This window comes from Aptenodytes forsteri, unplaced genomic scaffold (assembly GCF_000699145.1).
Source record: "Aptenodytes forsteri isolate BGI_AS27 unplaced genomic scaffold, ASM69914v1 Scaffold201, whole genome shotgun sequence".
Classification (NCBI taxonomy): domain Eukaryota; kingdom Metazoa; phylum Chordata; class Aves; order Sphenisciformes; family Spheniscidae; genus Aptenodytes; species Aptenodytes forsteri.
In genome coordinates, this window is record NW_008796209.1 from 220437 (window position 1) to 236247 (window position 15811).

The 15811-nt window shown below is 45.9% G+C and overlaps 1 protein-coding gene across 1 annotated transcript in view; it reads right to left on the reverse strand.

Annotated features, from left to right (window-relative positions):
• LOC103906334 (phospholipid-transporting ATPase ID) overlaps positions 1-15811 on the reverse strand; it is a 77900-nt gene that overhangs the window by 52246 nt on the left and 9843 nt on the right. Inside the window, exon 3 of the mRNA XM_009288214.2 lies at positions 6571-6629. Coding sequence (XP_009286489.1) covers positions 6571-6629 — 59 coding nt within the window. The remainder of the gene's footprint in view (positions 1-6570; positions 6630-15811) is intronic.

Genomic DNA, 15811 nt, shown 5'->3' on the forward strand with positions numbered 1-15811 from the left:
GCCCTCAAGTTCCAGGGCCCCATATCTGTTGTGTAAAGGCAACCGGGAAGGTGAGGGAGGCCGGGCGGGGGTTCGCCTGGCACGCCGAGCATGTGACCATCAGGCTGTGAATGTGCTCAAGGGTGTATTTAATAAACTCATGTAACAGGCCATGTGGTGCCACGGAGGCTTTGTTTTCATACGGAGTACAGAATAGTCAGACCAGATCAGTTTTAAGCCTACCAAGTTCACTGCCTTATTCCTGATGGTGGGCAGCAGCCCCAACTCAACAGAAGACTGAGAAAGGCCAACAGGATGCTGATGGGGTTCATCTGGCCCCTGTAAAGACCTCATCCTGACTCCCAGAAGTAAAAGACTGGCCAAACACCAGAAATAAAAAGATCTATATCCAACCCACAATCCTCTTTCTTTTTTCTTCTTTTCTTCTTCTTTCTTCTTTTTTCTTCTTTTTTTTTTTAACATCTTTGGGAATTTCTTACATATGTAACCCCTCAGCCCCCTCTTGGCAGCAGTAATGAAGTGAGTTCCAGGATCCCATCACACATTGGGTATTCCAGGAAAACCTCTAGGAAAATGTAGCCACTGGTTGTATTTCCTATGCTGTTCCTTCTGCCTGGTGTCATCCTGTTACAGAGCAGTTAGTCATCACTGTGGTGAGTGTCCTCATCATGGTGGTGCAGAGAAGGACACAGAGGCAGATGGAGGTGGCATGGCTTGAAGACCTCATGCCATCACTCACAGACAGGCCAAGTACAGGATCTGAAGATCTTGTCTCTTAGTCATCTCCTTCAACTACACTGCCTTCTTCTCCTGCTCAGCTCAGTACCTGAAGCTGCTGCCAGGCAGAGAGGAGAAGGGAAGGGGAGGGCAGAGCACTGCTGAGTGGTGCAGAGGAGGCAAATTCCAAACCACCATACCCTGTTCATTAAGGTCTCACACAACCAGACTCCCAACCAGTACAGTAGGAGTTTTGTCTCCATGAGGTTTAAGCTAAGATGACGAGTGGAGCACTTGGTCCAAAGGAGTCTATGGACTTGACTGCAGCTCATGTCTGGCACAGCTCAACTTTTCTGTGCTTGTCAGGGCCCTAATATGCCTTAAGGGCCTTGACCTCACCTGGCGTCTCCATCCACAACTCTTGTCGAGGGCTCAGGAGCTCACTTAAGCCCAGCCATGGGCCTTCAGTCCTTGCCTGAGCTATGTTGTAGGAGTACCAGTCTCCAGCCTGACATCTGTCCTAGTTTCCCAGATGGACCTATCCAGCTCTGCCTCCTGGATGGACCTTGGACCTATGGTGTAGTCTTGTCTTCAGCCCCCTCTCCCACTGCTCCTGACTGGGCTCCCTAGATGGACCCTGGACCTGGTTCATCACCTCACCTTGTCTGGGATGGTCAGGATGGGTCCCATTACTAGTATCCTGCTCTGTCCACCCCGACCAAATGCTGCGGGACTGCACCCTGGTCAGTGAAGGCATTGCCCATGCTGGGATCACCCTCAGCTCCCAGCTTGTCCGCTCCCGTAGGGCAGCCCTGCTCTGGCTGCTCCCTGACAGTGCCTCAGCTGGTCTTCAGATGAATCCAGCTAACAGCTTCCTAAATGCAGAAGGAGCAGGGCAGGTTGCTGCTGTAGCTATTCCTTCAGGGGCTACTCAGACCACTTTTCACATGATCAGACTACACTCCCTTCAGCCTTGAGCGTGGTGAACACTGGGAAACATTTGCAGGTTGAGACAGGAGGAGAGGGCAGCCATTGCCACCATCCTGACCACACTGACAAGGCCCTTGAGGATAACCCACCAGGCATCCTTCTCAGATCAAAGCACACAAGCGGAGGAGGTGGAGCAGAGTCCGAGCCCACTACTGAAGCTCCTTGCTCTCCGATTAAATTTCAAAGAGATAAGAACCCAGCTGCCAATCCAGCCCAGGGCAATGTGTATTGGCCATAAGAAGTTATATACATCCCTCCTATTTCACTAGAGAATCCCTCAGGCAACCAGGGAGAACAAAAGCAGAGTCCAAGCAGACCAGTCGCTGCTGGTCCTGCAGAAAGGATGCTGGTTTGACCCTAGATCCTGATCCAAGATGAAATTTGTCATTGACTCATGGGCCCTACATTTCCTCTCCTATTGTCTGAAAGCCAATTTCAAAGCTGTTTTCACAGCCCTTCGTGACGTCCCAGTGCAGCTGTGCTAAATTCCAATGTGAAAGCGAAGAAATAAAAAGGAATTGGGATCAGAGCAAACATTAAAAGCCTTCAGAAGATATTTTCTTCTCCAGAGTGTTGACAGACAGAGAGCCCATCGTTGTGGACCCACACGGGGCAGTCCCCTCTGCAGCTGTGCTTGGGACAGTGCAGACAGACTGGGGAGAGTGCAGCCAGATTGAATTGCCTCACGTAAGAACCTTGATTAAAGCCCTTAAATCTTGCTGGACCATATCTGGCACCCTGCTTTTCACTTTATTTCAGTCTTTACACAGGCAAATATCTTACTGAAGTCAGGAAGGATCTTCCTGTCTGCAGTGTGGATAAACACGGGATTAGGACTTGACTTTTCATTTTTACTGACCTATATTGAGTCCGTTTTTGTGCTGCACTAAGTGCCTTTGCATGCCACTCATTCACACTTGGTTTCTGAGTCATTCCTAACTAATTTTGTGAGCTGGTGGGTAGTACTTACCTTCACACTCAGCCCTTCCAGATCTGCACAGCACTTCGTTTTAAAGTTTGTTTTATTTTTCTGAGCTACTGTGTTCTTGCTGTGCAGGATAAGGCCAAGGATGTCTGGAGTTGCACCAGTCTGAGAGCTCTAGTTTCAGCTTCAGTCTTCACACTAAGTCCAAATAAATCCTGACCTACCCAAGCACTGCCACTGCTTGAAGCTGCTGCCCTTAACCACAGGCACCTCTTATTATTTAATCACAGCAAAAATCATCAGAAGACACGTAAGAGGCTTCTTCAGATAAGAGACGCTTCCCTCTCAGTCTGTACTGCCTCTGTTCACCCAGATGAAGGAGACTACCCTGATCTTCCAGCCCACTACATGACACATCTCATATGCCCACAGGGCACATTCAGTTCTTCCTCTGAAACTGTCCCTTGGCCTCACCGTGAAGCCTCTGTGTTAAGGGGATTTCCACTACGTGCAGCTCCTATCCACTTTTTATCCTCATCCTACCCTACCAGTCCAGTCTCCCGCACTGTCCAACCCTCCTGCCCAGCCGGTGCTCAGCTAAAGAGGCTCCGTGGCTGGAGCAGTGTGGCAGGGACAGACTGCAGCTTGGCCTCTCACGTATTTTCTGATGAGCTCTGGGAGGGAATTTGCCCTCCGAAGTCTCCTGCAAGTCCAAGGACACGTGATGGATCTGGACATGCCCTTGCATGCATTGGCAGACACGGCTTTCCACGGTGCAGCGTCAGGTTCCTGCAAAGCTGGTTTGAGCGTATTCAGGAGTCTTGCTTCATACCAGGAGGACCAGCTTTCAGCAGCTGCCAGAGCTGATGTCAGACTCTGTCAGACTCCACACACAATAGGGTTTTCAAGTCTTTCTCAGCTCCTCTCTTCTCCCTTCACAGATATCCTGTAGACTTTGTACTGGGAAGGCAAGATAATCACCAACTATTCAGGGACAACACACCCACCCCTGATTGTATGTTCCCACTTCCCTGTTCTCACTGAGACTAAATGAGGATAAAGCATCTCTGTTGACCTGTGCCTACATAATAGACACTCTCTTCTTAGTGAAAGGCTTGAACCTTCACACCAGCTGCGACATACAGCCTGGCTGCAGCAGTAAGGCAATACACTGCACCTCTGTTTGCATTTCCCTTTCTTTTCCTTACTGGCCTTTCTCAGCAACTGCCTCACCCTAAGGAAACATTTACCGCCTCACTTCTTGTTACAAGAACCTGTTCTATAGGTTTTATGGCTAACATGGCCTTAAGTTACCAAGTAAAGTAAACCTCACTCCTGTGGCTTTCACTGTCTACAATACTTTCTAAGCTTTGTTTTATTGCTGGGTTTCCTTCCAGTTTCTGCCCGCTGTCCCTTTTATCTGGCTGGAATAGCTATTGGTGCAACCTTCCTTGTGCTTCAAGAGAAGACAAGACTCCTGTGCAGGAGGACAAGGACTAATGGTCCTCACTGTGGGACCGAGAGCTGGAGGACAGCTGTTCTCCTTCTGGCTCTATAAAGAAGACTCAAATCACCGTGTGGCTGCCCATGTATGCCGATTCTCATGTCCCAAAGAGCTGAGCACCACAATGAAGCACAGACAGTCCAAACACTTCTGTTGTTTGCTTGTACACAGGTCAAATTAAATACATGAGGATGGTAAGACACATTGAGGGAGGACTGTGACTGCAGGCGATAGAAATTACTCTGTCCAGAAAATGTCAGCATGCTGAGAGACAACTGAGCCTAATAGCTGCTGTGCCTGAGCACCCTAGGGCAGGCTCTGGCATTCGGACAGTCTTGGTCCCCCTGGACCACATCCTAGTGCTTAGCAGTGCAACCCCACTATGTTCAGACAAATCTGAGCATGAGGAAGGGGCCCAGATTTGACCCTTGCAGTGGACTACAGGACCAGCAGAGCTAACTTGCAGGAGCATCATGCATATGTTGATGGGAGGATACCGGGAGACTATGTCCCGTTTTGGCATCTCCAGATGCACCCAGCAGTCTATAGCATGGGATCTGAAGTAATTTATGAGCAAGGTTAGTCCTTTTCATACACCATGATAATGTGGGTTTAATAAACTGAACTTTTGCCAGGACTTACCGGAAATAAGCAGCCCAGGACATCATGTGCAGCCCCGTACAGTTAAGGCAGTGCTTGCATCACCACTTAAAGTCTTTTAGTACCTCACCACCCACTCATCACTTCAAGGCTTGGCTCTTTCTGGACAGTTTTCTAGATTCCCTAAGCCTCAGTCTACACTGCACTCCAGAAATCATGAGCCACAGCTGACTAAAATGAGGGGGTGGATTACTGAAACTCACTGCCAAGTTTTAACATTATATTGAGCTGGCTTTTTGGCTGCCCCTATTTTCACACCTAATCAATAGACTCTCATGGAAACCCTCCAGAGCTCTCCTTAATTTTGGTTATTTGCAAATCCTTGGGCAGGCAAGCAGTCAGCTGGGAAGCAGTGACATGCAAAGTCAGCCTTATGAATGGCTTTTCACAGAAATAGGCTCAGAAACAGAAGAGTTACTTGTTGTCTCTATCCTGACATCATTGTGCATCTCCCTCCGGCTTCCCTGACCCACCGCTGCACATAGTCTACATTGCAGTCATTCAATGAAAGATCACAAATCCGTACATAGTGGCAATACCCATCCCAGTACTCTACTGGCAGGTTCTGTGCAAATCAAATGTGCTTTCCCAGTCTTAAATCACCAGGCTTGATAAGGCATTCGTGCTGCATAGTCCTTTACATATATTAACTACAACGCATTTCATATTCAGGACATGTGCAGCAGCTCTGTACCTAGGAAGTCTCTAACCTCTGTTGGTTAGTTCATGAATGAAAGGTGACCACTGAAAACCATCCAGTTCATGTTGCCAACAGATCAGCCACATTAAGATCTTTAGTCAAAGCTTTTGGCAAGTCAGACTTTCTATCTCACGAGAAATTACAGTGATCTGAAATTTCAAGTTTTTCCAGTTCTTTACCGAGAAAATACTTGTGATGTTCCTAAACAAAACATGATTCAAAGGAGCTCTGAGTAAAACTGGAGGATGAATTTCACCACTAGAATTCAGATATGCAGAAGACAAAAATTCACAAAATTAATTTCAATTATCAGTTGGCAGCTGCAAACGCTTTGGAAGAATGCAGCTTCAGAATCACCTCAAGGAAGAGATGACCCTGCAGCCAGGCAGCACAGGTCTAGCAACTGAGCTAGCCCTCCTCTGCACACAGCATCAGCAAATGGTCCACAAGCTTTGGAAATCAAGTTGCCAAAGGGGCTGCCTGGCACCGTAGCCTGGCAGACCTGGGTCACAGCCAGGCCGTGTCATGATGCTCCTTGGAGTCACAGATTTCATGGCACAGTGTGAACCTAAGTAGGCTGTTAAGGAGCTGGAAATAAAGCTGTCAGGAAGCCAGAAAGGCCAGATTCAAAACCTTCCTGCCAGAGAGGATTTCACTGCAAGAGCTGAGGAACTGACACATTTCCTTTCATGTTTTACTTTAAATGGAGACATATTTCCAACAGAAAACTCCCCACAGGTTCCTTTATTGAAAGGCCTTGGAGCCTGATCCCACAAACACTTTGACTCACAAATAATTTTCTGGAAGTGTGTAAAGTCACTGTGTTATGCTTTTCCAGCATTAGTTCTCCTTCAACTGCCCATTCGCAGGGTTGACTCCAAAGGTAGAGCTCCCTGTGGTTGACTCAACAGTGAACCGTCTCTGATGGTTCATCTGGCACATGTTTGCCTTGTTTGCAGAGTCATAGCTAGCATGCAGTCACGTCACCCTCTTGAAACAACATTCAAGACATGAAGCAGATGCAGCTACATCTGTGACTACATCTGCATGAAACAACATATGCTGGTTACTTACAGCATATTCAAACTGCAGATTAAAATCCCGGTTGTTTGCTTGAAGTTGTCTCTCTTCCTCTGTAAAGAAGAGGAAACACATCAGACATGCTTGAAGGTAAGCAGAGTCAATACAGATACGAATGAAGTATCAGAAAACACAAGCAGAGCTGCTTAAAAGGTAATGTCACCAGGAATCTGTGCTCTGGGCTAACCGCCCCATGTCAGGGAATTGAAAAGGCTGGTGACAGTGAGAGAGCAGCACTGTGGACTGGTACCATAGCACTCTAAGTCCATACTCCAAGTCTCCTCCGCCCACAACCCACTGCAATGCCAGCACTGGTTTTACAGGTTATTCACCTTCTCCTGGGTAAGAATTACCACTTAACTAGTGGTGCTCACTATTCCTGCCCTGCTCCATCTCTTCTCCCTGAAGTCTCTGGGGCTGTTGCCATCAGCCTACCGTTAGCGCCCTTCCTCCAGTACAAGTGCATCTCCTAGCATCACCCCACAGATGGGACATCACCACCATAGCTATCATGAAATCAAAAACTACTGGAAGGGATTTCAAAAGGTCATCATATCTATCCTCTACCTCAAGCCAGGGTCGTGCCTGTCACTCCCAATGAATATCCTAGAAAGCTCCGGTGATGGCGGTTCTTCAGACTGCCTATTTCAGAACTGTAGTGTCCTTCCCCTGGGGGAGTTTTTTGCTCATTATCTGACATAAAACTCATTACTTTGATTTAAACAAATTATATCTTCTCCTGGGATGGTCAACAGTGCTCTTCTGCTCCCCCTCATTTCCTTCTTCTACTTGCCAAGGATGCAGAGCACAGATGAGTTCATTATGTATTGAAGGCTGTTATGCCTTACTGTAGTCTTCTCTTCCCAAGGGTAAGCAACTCCAGTTTCTTCAGTCACTTCTTATGGGTCTGTCTGTCAAAGTAGCATCACTCTTGCTGCTCTCCAGTGGGCTTCCCAGCTAGTTCACCTCATTCTGGACGTACAGTGGCCAAAATGGGCCATAGTTTGCAGCTGAGGCCTTACCAAAGCTGACCGGAGCACAAGGGACACTCTACCAATCTTGTAGACAATGCATATTTGACATGGGAATTCACCTAGAAATAATTTAAAATAATATCCTTATGCACCACCAGCATGTGGCTGACGGTGTTCCAGAATATGATCCATTCTGGCAGATCCTTTCTGGCAGAGCCAATGCCTCATCAGGCAATGCAAATCTTTCATTTGCCCTTGCTGAACTGCATCCAAATTTTTTCAGACTATTTCTCCAACTAGTCAACTCTAATCCTATCTTTCAGTGCACTTGTAGCTCCTGCCAGCGTGGTACCATTCTCAGATTTACTAAGTGTGTTCTTTATTCTGCCAGCCAAGATGTAGAAGAAAATATTGAATACCAGACTCAGAATACATCCCTGATGAATCTCTCAAGTTTCATAATCAGTCATTGATAACTATTGTCAGTGTATTTTTTTTCTGAAAAGTCTGGCACTCACTGTGTGGTGACTTTATCTCAAGCATGTATCTCCAGTTTACTTGTAAAAATGCCATAAGTGACAGTCAAATTACATGACAGTTATCTAAGGCTTTTTCACTAGCCCTCTGGCTACCACTAATACAGAATTAATTTTGGTTTGATGCAGTTTTTCAGGACTGCTGACTGTTAATCATCTCTTCCCCACACACACACTTCTAGTTATTTTGAAGTAGTTTGTTGGATTGTTTCAACCTTTACCCAAGAAGTGAAGCCAATACATCGATAATCACTCAGCTTTTCTTTTTCCCGTTTCAAGATACATGCTATGCTTGCTCTTTTCACAGTCTTCTGAACTTTGCCTGTCTGTGCACCAGAAACTCTCAAAGGCAGTGTTGTTCCAGGCCATGCTCTGCCTTACCTAGCCAACCCATTCCCTCTCTGTTCCAGCCCAAAACCTCTCCCCTTCTCCTCTGTTTCTGGCAACTGTTATTTAGATGTCTGAAAAAAAAACCAAACCCCACCCCCAAACCAGATTTCTTAGCATTATTTGCTAGGCTTTTTTCACTGAGTAGCAGACATAAACTGTCTTTGATCTCTGTCTTACTAGAAGGGTTACAGAACCCCAGAGATCCCAACTCTTACAGAACAACTTTTATTGCCCTTTGCCTATTGTCCTCAGTAGCTTTTTCTCACTTTGAGCCTTTGCCACATGGTTTGCGCTGGATAAAACAAGCTGCTTTGCACCTTCTAGAGGCATCCTTCCTCTGCCTGAAGTGAGTTGACGAGCTTGTGATTTCGCCATTTCACTCACCCTTCTGAGCTTTTCCCTGAAAGATGATAACTTATACCTGTGCCCTTAATATCAACTATATAAGGAAACGACAGCTCTGCTTAATTCTCCTCCAGCCCCGATTCCTTCCCATGAGATCTCAGTTACTAGTTCTTCATATTTACTGAAGATTTCCTTCTTGAAATCCATTTTGAACACTTCGCTATTGTCACTTTTTCCTAAGTATCATACTGTCATTTCATAATCATTCCCGTTTACACTCCCTCCTGCTTTCACAGGACCAGCCAGCTCCTCCCTGTTGGAGGGAATCAGTTCTGGAACAGGCTCCTCTCTAGCTCCAAAAAATTACCCACTTCTGCACCAAAATACTGTGCCAGCTGAACAGGTCACGTTCCCCTATGGTCCTCTCCAACTCTGCCTCTGCATAGCTAGAATTCTTCATTTACCACCATGCCCTGTCTCTCAGAAAACTATATTTTTTTTTTTTCCCACAAAAGACTGCCCTTCTTAGTTTTCTATGCCTGTGTTCTTTACCCTTGTCGCATTACTCAGAGATCTGCGATTTGTTCATCTCTTTCTTCACGCTGGATCTCAGAGCACATGGACATACAAGGAAAACCTCTGTTACCCTTCCAGAATAAGCTTTATTATTTTCTATTAATATTCCAGCCTCATGAGTTATCCCAGCACGTGTCTATCACACCTATTAAATGATGTGTTAGGACATCTAGTTCTTCCTGTTTATTCACTCTTGCCTTAGCAAGCATCTAAGCTATTCAGTGCATTGAACTGCTATCCTTCCTCCTTTCCTTCCAATAAACCTATAAATAACACAGCATCCCTAATTTTTAAGCCGTTTTTCAGATCTCCATTTTTTTTGTCTCTCTCTGTGGGCTGTTTTCATCAAGCCCTCTAATTACTAATGTAAAGCTATGTTAGCAGGTAAATGTGCTTTTCCCTTTCTTCAGGCACATTTAGCTGTGTCGAGCATTTTCGAATCAGCTCCCATCTGCCCCAAGTGGGTGATTCAGACCAACCACAGAGGCTTCATTCAAGACCCTCAAAGTGCTTAATCCTTCACTGCTTTCCTCGGACACGTTTTTCTCATCTTTCACAATGGGGAGAACAATGTACAGAGAGATCAGAGTAAATTGTCTGGTATCCCAGAGGAAAACAGAAGCAGAGCTCAAGAGGTCCAGGCTTGCAGGGCTTCAGCTATTGTGTTATGTGCCCCTTCAGGAATTTTCCTGAGAACAACCAGTATTATCAAAGCAGACGAAAGATAAAGCTATTTGTTAAAAACAGAACTTCCCAACACTCGCACATTTCCTCCCATACAGTAAGTGCTACTCTTATCCCCTCCCCAGGGGCTCCAAGTCTAACCCTGGAATAATGCCACAGAAAAGATAAATGGCTTTAATGTAAACAGAAATAGATGACAAAGCTTGAAAACATACCGGGCTACAGAGGCACGCTCACAGAGCCCTGGGAAGGGGAACCGGCAGGCAGGGGCAGAGCTGTTTGCATGCACCACGCACATTATGTGGAGCAGCGCAAGCAAGCCACGGACCTGCGGCGACCCTGAAACGAAAGGCTGAATACTCGCAGGGGACAACATTGTCCATGCTGCTCACAGCCGGCAGGTCTGCCCAGCTGCCTCGCCAGAAGGAGCTATGGAAATGCGTGACGGATGGAGAGGCACAAGGACATCCAGAACTGCTACTCTGGGCTGGAGCCCTTTGGGGATCTATTCCCTTGCCAGCACGTGAGACACAGGGCACATGGCAGAGCCTCAGGGTTACATGGCAGCTTCTGAGAGGCCCTAAAGTCCTCAGTGACTTTCTGTTTTTCATAGGCAGGGCAGCCCTCAAGGGGACTGCACATAGAAACAGAAATCCAAGTGCTGCTAGCAGCAGCTGGACATGCTGTGAGCTCCTTTGCTCTTCCCAGGGCTCACTGGGGGAGTGAGGAGCCGTCCCCCTTCCTCAGCCTGCCCCCAGATTCTGTGCGGCCAGGGAAGAGGCACTTGACACGTGCATTTGAATTCAAGGATCTCAAATGCTCCTGGAAAGAAACCACGCATGTATCTGCTCCAGTAAGGAAAGGAGCCTGGCTTCTCACCGTGGTGAGAGATGCACTCTCCAAGAGGAATGGCTTGCATGTGAGACACACAAATAGCTGCAAACAGCTTAGGGATGGCACAGAAACATGAAGCAGTGGGACGTGAAACAGAACAGCAAGTGAAACTCACTCAAGGCATTGCCCTCCTGTGCCTGATCATATGGTACCTAAGGGCAGGTTTTCTAGGACAACCCATTTCTGAAGGCCCCAGATAGCTACGAACATGGTTCAGAACTGAATGGAAAGTCTCTGGCCTGCCACAGCCATCCATCCCTCTCAGAGGCGGTGACCCTAAAGGCCAAAATACGAGGCTAATTTCTAGTGGCAAGATTTTAATTTTCCTTACTGGGTAACAGCCGATACCTTTGGCTAAAGCAAGAACAACCACAACGAATTGCAAAGGGTGCCTCATCCAACAACATCAGCAAGCAGAACTTTCTGTCCTCTGGATACACCAAAGGAGAACCACCACTGACCACATGCACAGGGCAACACTGGCTCAGTGGTTTTATTTTTACCAACAGAGGACCGAGAGGTCCTACTGCTGTGCCTCCTAAACCAGCAGTTTTCAACTATCATAGACCAGACAACTCTTACTTGTTTCTGGAACTGTTTGTACAGAGATGAAGCCTCTTAGATGATCACAATAAACAAAAAGTTAGGGAAAAGTCAAGCATTACACCAGCTTCACCTGGAAACCACAGCTGCGGGTATTTTGGCTGTAGATCCAAGCACGCATGTCTTATCATGCCCTGCTGATTCTGAAAGCATTGACGAAAAAGGGAGGGGAAACCTGAAGGGCTATCAGATGAGAAGTTTTTCATTTCTTGAAACTTTTTTATATCTCTAAGCAACTCAAACTTTCTGTTTCTGCAAACTGCAGCCACAAATCACTGGAAAGAAGGAATGGGATTTGTGCTCCAAGTTATCATTTCACTGCCATTGAAAACTATTTTAAATTATTCATCAGTGGAAACTCAGTGTACATAAATATGGCTTAGTGCCCAGTTCTTGGTCTAACCACTGAGACCAAGTCACTGGGAAAGTGGCTGTTTTCTCAGGCAGACAGATTTAGGAGCTAAACCACAGAATAACATCTGTATTTAATAAAATTAAACCCATGCCAAAAATCAGCTATAAATGTAACTGGCCAGGCCACCAGCTTTCTCCATTTAGGACTGCTGCACAGGAAAGTCCTGCAAAAGGTTACATTCACGATCTGGTCAGACAGCCTGGAAATTTGTTTCTAGTTTATGCTAAGGAGCATGTGCCAAGAGCAATGCTTTCAACTGGCTGTTGGAAAAGTTTTGTAGGTACTAGGTCTTGTGGCTCCAAGAAAGAGGAGGTTAAGATCTGCGTGGTTTTGCCAAGTCATATACAAACTAGGGCCTGATATGATGCGTGAAATGAACACAGACCAATTAGGGGAGTGCCAGCATAACTAAGCCTGACAACAGAATAGAGACAACATAAACTCTGCAAAAATAATGATCTCTACTCCACCCTTTAAACAAGCGACCTCAAGAGCACAAACGCTGCCCTGGACCAGCTACAAGGAGTGGCATCCAGGAGCTGGGCCCCTCTCCCCAGCTTCCCTTGCAGAAGGGAAAGCTATCAACCTTACCAAGTTGTGAAAGCTGTAACACGGTTTTTCTGCTCCCAAGGGCATATACCTGACCTTCCTGAGCCTGTTCTTCAGGCAGCAGTGATTCAGGTCTCCCCCGCAACAGGCTATAACTCAGAAGACCTCCACCGGTCACAGCACATTCTTTGCTTCAGATCTCACGATGTGCCTCCTTCCCCTCTGTTCCATCTTCCCCTCTACTTTTGTTGACCCTGCAACATGGGCACTTCATCATCACTGTGTGACCCAGCCTTTGGTATCACCTCTCAGCAATGGCACAAGTGCCACCTCGCATCCAGCACACAGGAGATCACCCATCTCTTCACAGGCAGAGAATCCTAGCCCTTTTTTCTGGTCTTTGCTGGACTGTTACTCTGTGTGCACAACTAACTGAAATCTGCCGTGGTGCGTTGGTACCTCTATCCTCCCCCCAAAAAAGAGAGTTACAGTGTCCATTGAAAGGCAACTCCATGGGAGAGCGCAAGTCGTATTCTGTATTAGGCAACTAAAATCGCTGTTCCTACGGAGGTTATTATACAAGCTATTAGCCAAAATCTCCTTTCACCTTAAAGCAATAACTGCTCCTTTTTGCAATCATGAGAGATGAAGGAACCATGCACCAAGTTTCTCAATTTGCAGGCACTGTACCAGGGCAGAGTCTCTACTGTTGGGTTAAAGACAACAGGATTGTATTTTATAGCAGCGATATCATAGGATTTCACATTCACAATACAGCAGTGCCTTGCTGGGATCAGAGGTGCACCGAGCGAACTCTACCCAAAACCAAAGCCAGGGATCTTTACCCAGCAAGCTCCACATTTAATATGGATCACAGGATACGCGGGTGAAGGGAAGAGCCGGGTCTGAGGCTCACACTGGTTAAATATCTACATTTCACAGCCAGTCTGGGACACAGACAAAAGCCGAACCCTCCTTACCCGTGTGTCAACCTAATGCTGTAACCTGCCTGGTGCTGGCGTGCCAGCTGCTCTGCAGCACGAAACCGAAGCCCATCCCTGCCCTGAACCGCAGCCAGAGCCTGGCAGGGTGCAGCGAGCGTAGCTGGGGCAGGAGGAGCGGTGAGAACCTGGTGGAATGGAAACGGGGAAGGGGAAGGTCACAGCCAAGCCCTGTTCGGAGCAGGAACGTGCCCAGCTGCCTGGCAAACAAAAGTGGTTTTTTATTATTGACTCAAAGGAGGGGCTCTCCAGGGCTCCATGTTACAAAACCGCACATTTTTGACGTGTAGATGCCCCTTCCTTCATGGAGCCTCTCTGGCTGCTGTGGCTGGAGAGAATTTATGCTGGCAATCACATGCATTTTCATCTCTGAAGTGGACTAGCTTGTACTGAGTGTGAGGGATTTAATTTAAGAAAACAACCTGCGGCAAGAGCATTCAGATACACCACCATAAATGGGTTTAGCCCTATTCCCTCCTGCCTGTTCCTCCATTATTAAATAAAGAACTTCTTTATCATGTCTTTTTGCCTCAAAAGAACAAGAATCCTCCTTCCTCCTGAAGAAATGAAATGCAAGAAATACACTTCTGTGGTCATGGATTGTGTCTTTTGTGCCTGGTACTAGGCTCAGCACTAAACAAACACTACACGGCAACTGGAATCTGCCAACACAGGTAAAACATTTCATATGTCCCTGGACCAGGTATTAATACAAAATGAATTTTTTTCCGGTATCACTATCAGAGGGCCCACTTAGGAGATGTACTGACATATCTCCATTTTCATACATCAGATGTAAGGTCTGAAATCAAAAACCTTGAGGGTGAACTGGAGTTATTTCTGCCTGAGGTCCAGTAAATTTTTAATATGAAGATAAAGTTCAATATTAGATCCTGCCCTTTTCTAAAAGCAGTATTTGATATTATCACCGTAAGGAGAGAGGAAAGAAGAAAAGAGGTCTCCAAAAGGATGCCTCGGCTTTGCCCAGCGTGTACTACACTTGTGGTCAAACAGCACTCTTGGGACACAGGCCTGGAAGAAGTGCTAGGTAACCTTAAAACAGAAAACATTCCCTTTTAGGTTATTCTGGGAAGGGGCAGAGGCTGCCTCGTCTCTCCCTTCCCCCGTCTCCTGCAATAATACCCGTCCTGGTTTGTCCTTTGCTTCCTCCTCCCGGCGATGTCTCACCCACCTGCCTTGGCTCTGGGCAAGGGGTGGGGACTCACCACGTCTCAGAAATGCCTTGCAACAGATTATTTCTCAAGAAGCATCTACCTCTTTTCATGTTTGTTTTCAGTCCACTTCAAAATGAAAGTATGCATTTTTCAAATGTATTAGCAGTGGAAATTCCGTCTCTTCTTCATTTTGGAAAACTTTAATTTTGAAAATTTTATTTTTTCAAATTTGGTTTAGAATTTTATATCACTTTGTATGCTGGTTTTTGTAATAGTAGTTCACAATATTTTGACCAATATCAGCATGACAAATGAAGTAGCTGAAATAGTAATTTATTTTTATTTTAAAAACTAGTCTGACAGTGACTGGCTGGCACATATAATTTCCTTTCCTAGAAAACAGTATCTCCTAGACATGCTGGTAATGCTACAGCTTGACACAATTGCACATGTTGTTAATAACGGTGATACACAGTGATAGGAAGTGATGTAAAAATCATAAAAATAAATACAGCTCTGAAACGAACTTTGAGAAGTTTTTCAATTCACAGTTATTTCCCTCATGGGAGATTATGTAAAAATAAATATATTTTTCATACTCAACAATATTTTCCAATATCAGCATGACAAATGAAGTAGCTGAAATAGTAATTTATTTTTATTTTAAAAACTAGTCTGACAGTGACTGGCTGGCACATATAATTTCCTTTCCTAGAAAACAGTATCTCCTAGACATGCTGGTAATGCCACAGCTTGACACAATTGCACATGTTGTTAATAACGGTGATACACAGTGATAGGAAGTGATGTAAAAATCATAAAAATAAATACAGCTCTGAAACGAACTTTGAGAAGTTTTTCAATTCACAGTTATTTCCCTCATGGGAGATTATGTAAAAATAAATATATTTTTCATACTCAATGTCTGTTGTGGTAAGACATTTCCTATCAGATCTGAACGGGAGTCCTAGAAGGCAGCCAAGCTTTAAGTCTGTAGGGCCAGTCTTGGGCTGCTGCCTTGTCATGGTTTAACTTCAGTCAGCAACTGAGCACCTCACAGCCGCTCGCTCACTCCCCCCCCCCCGCATCGGCA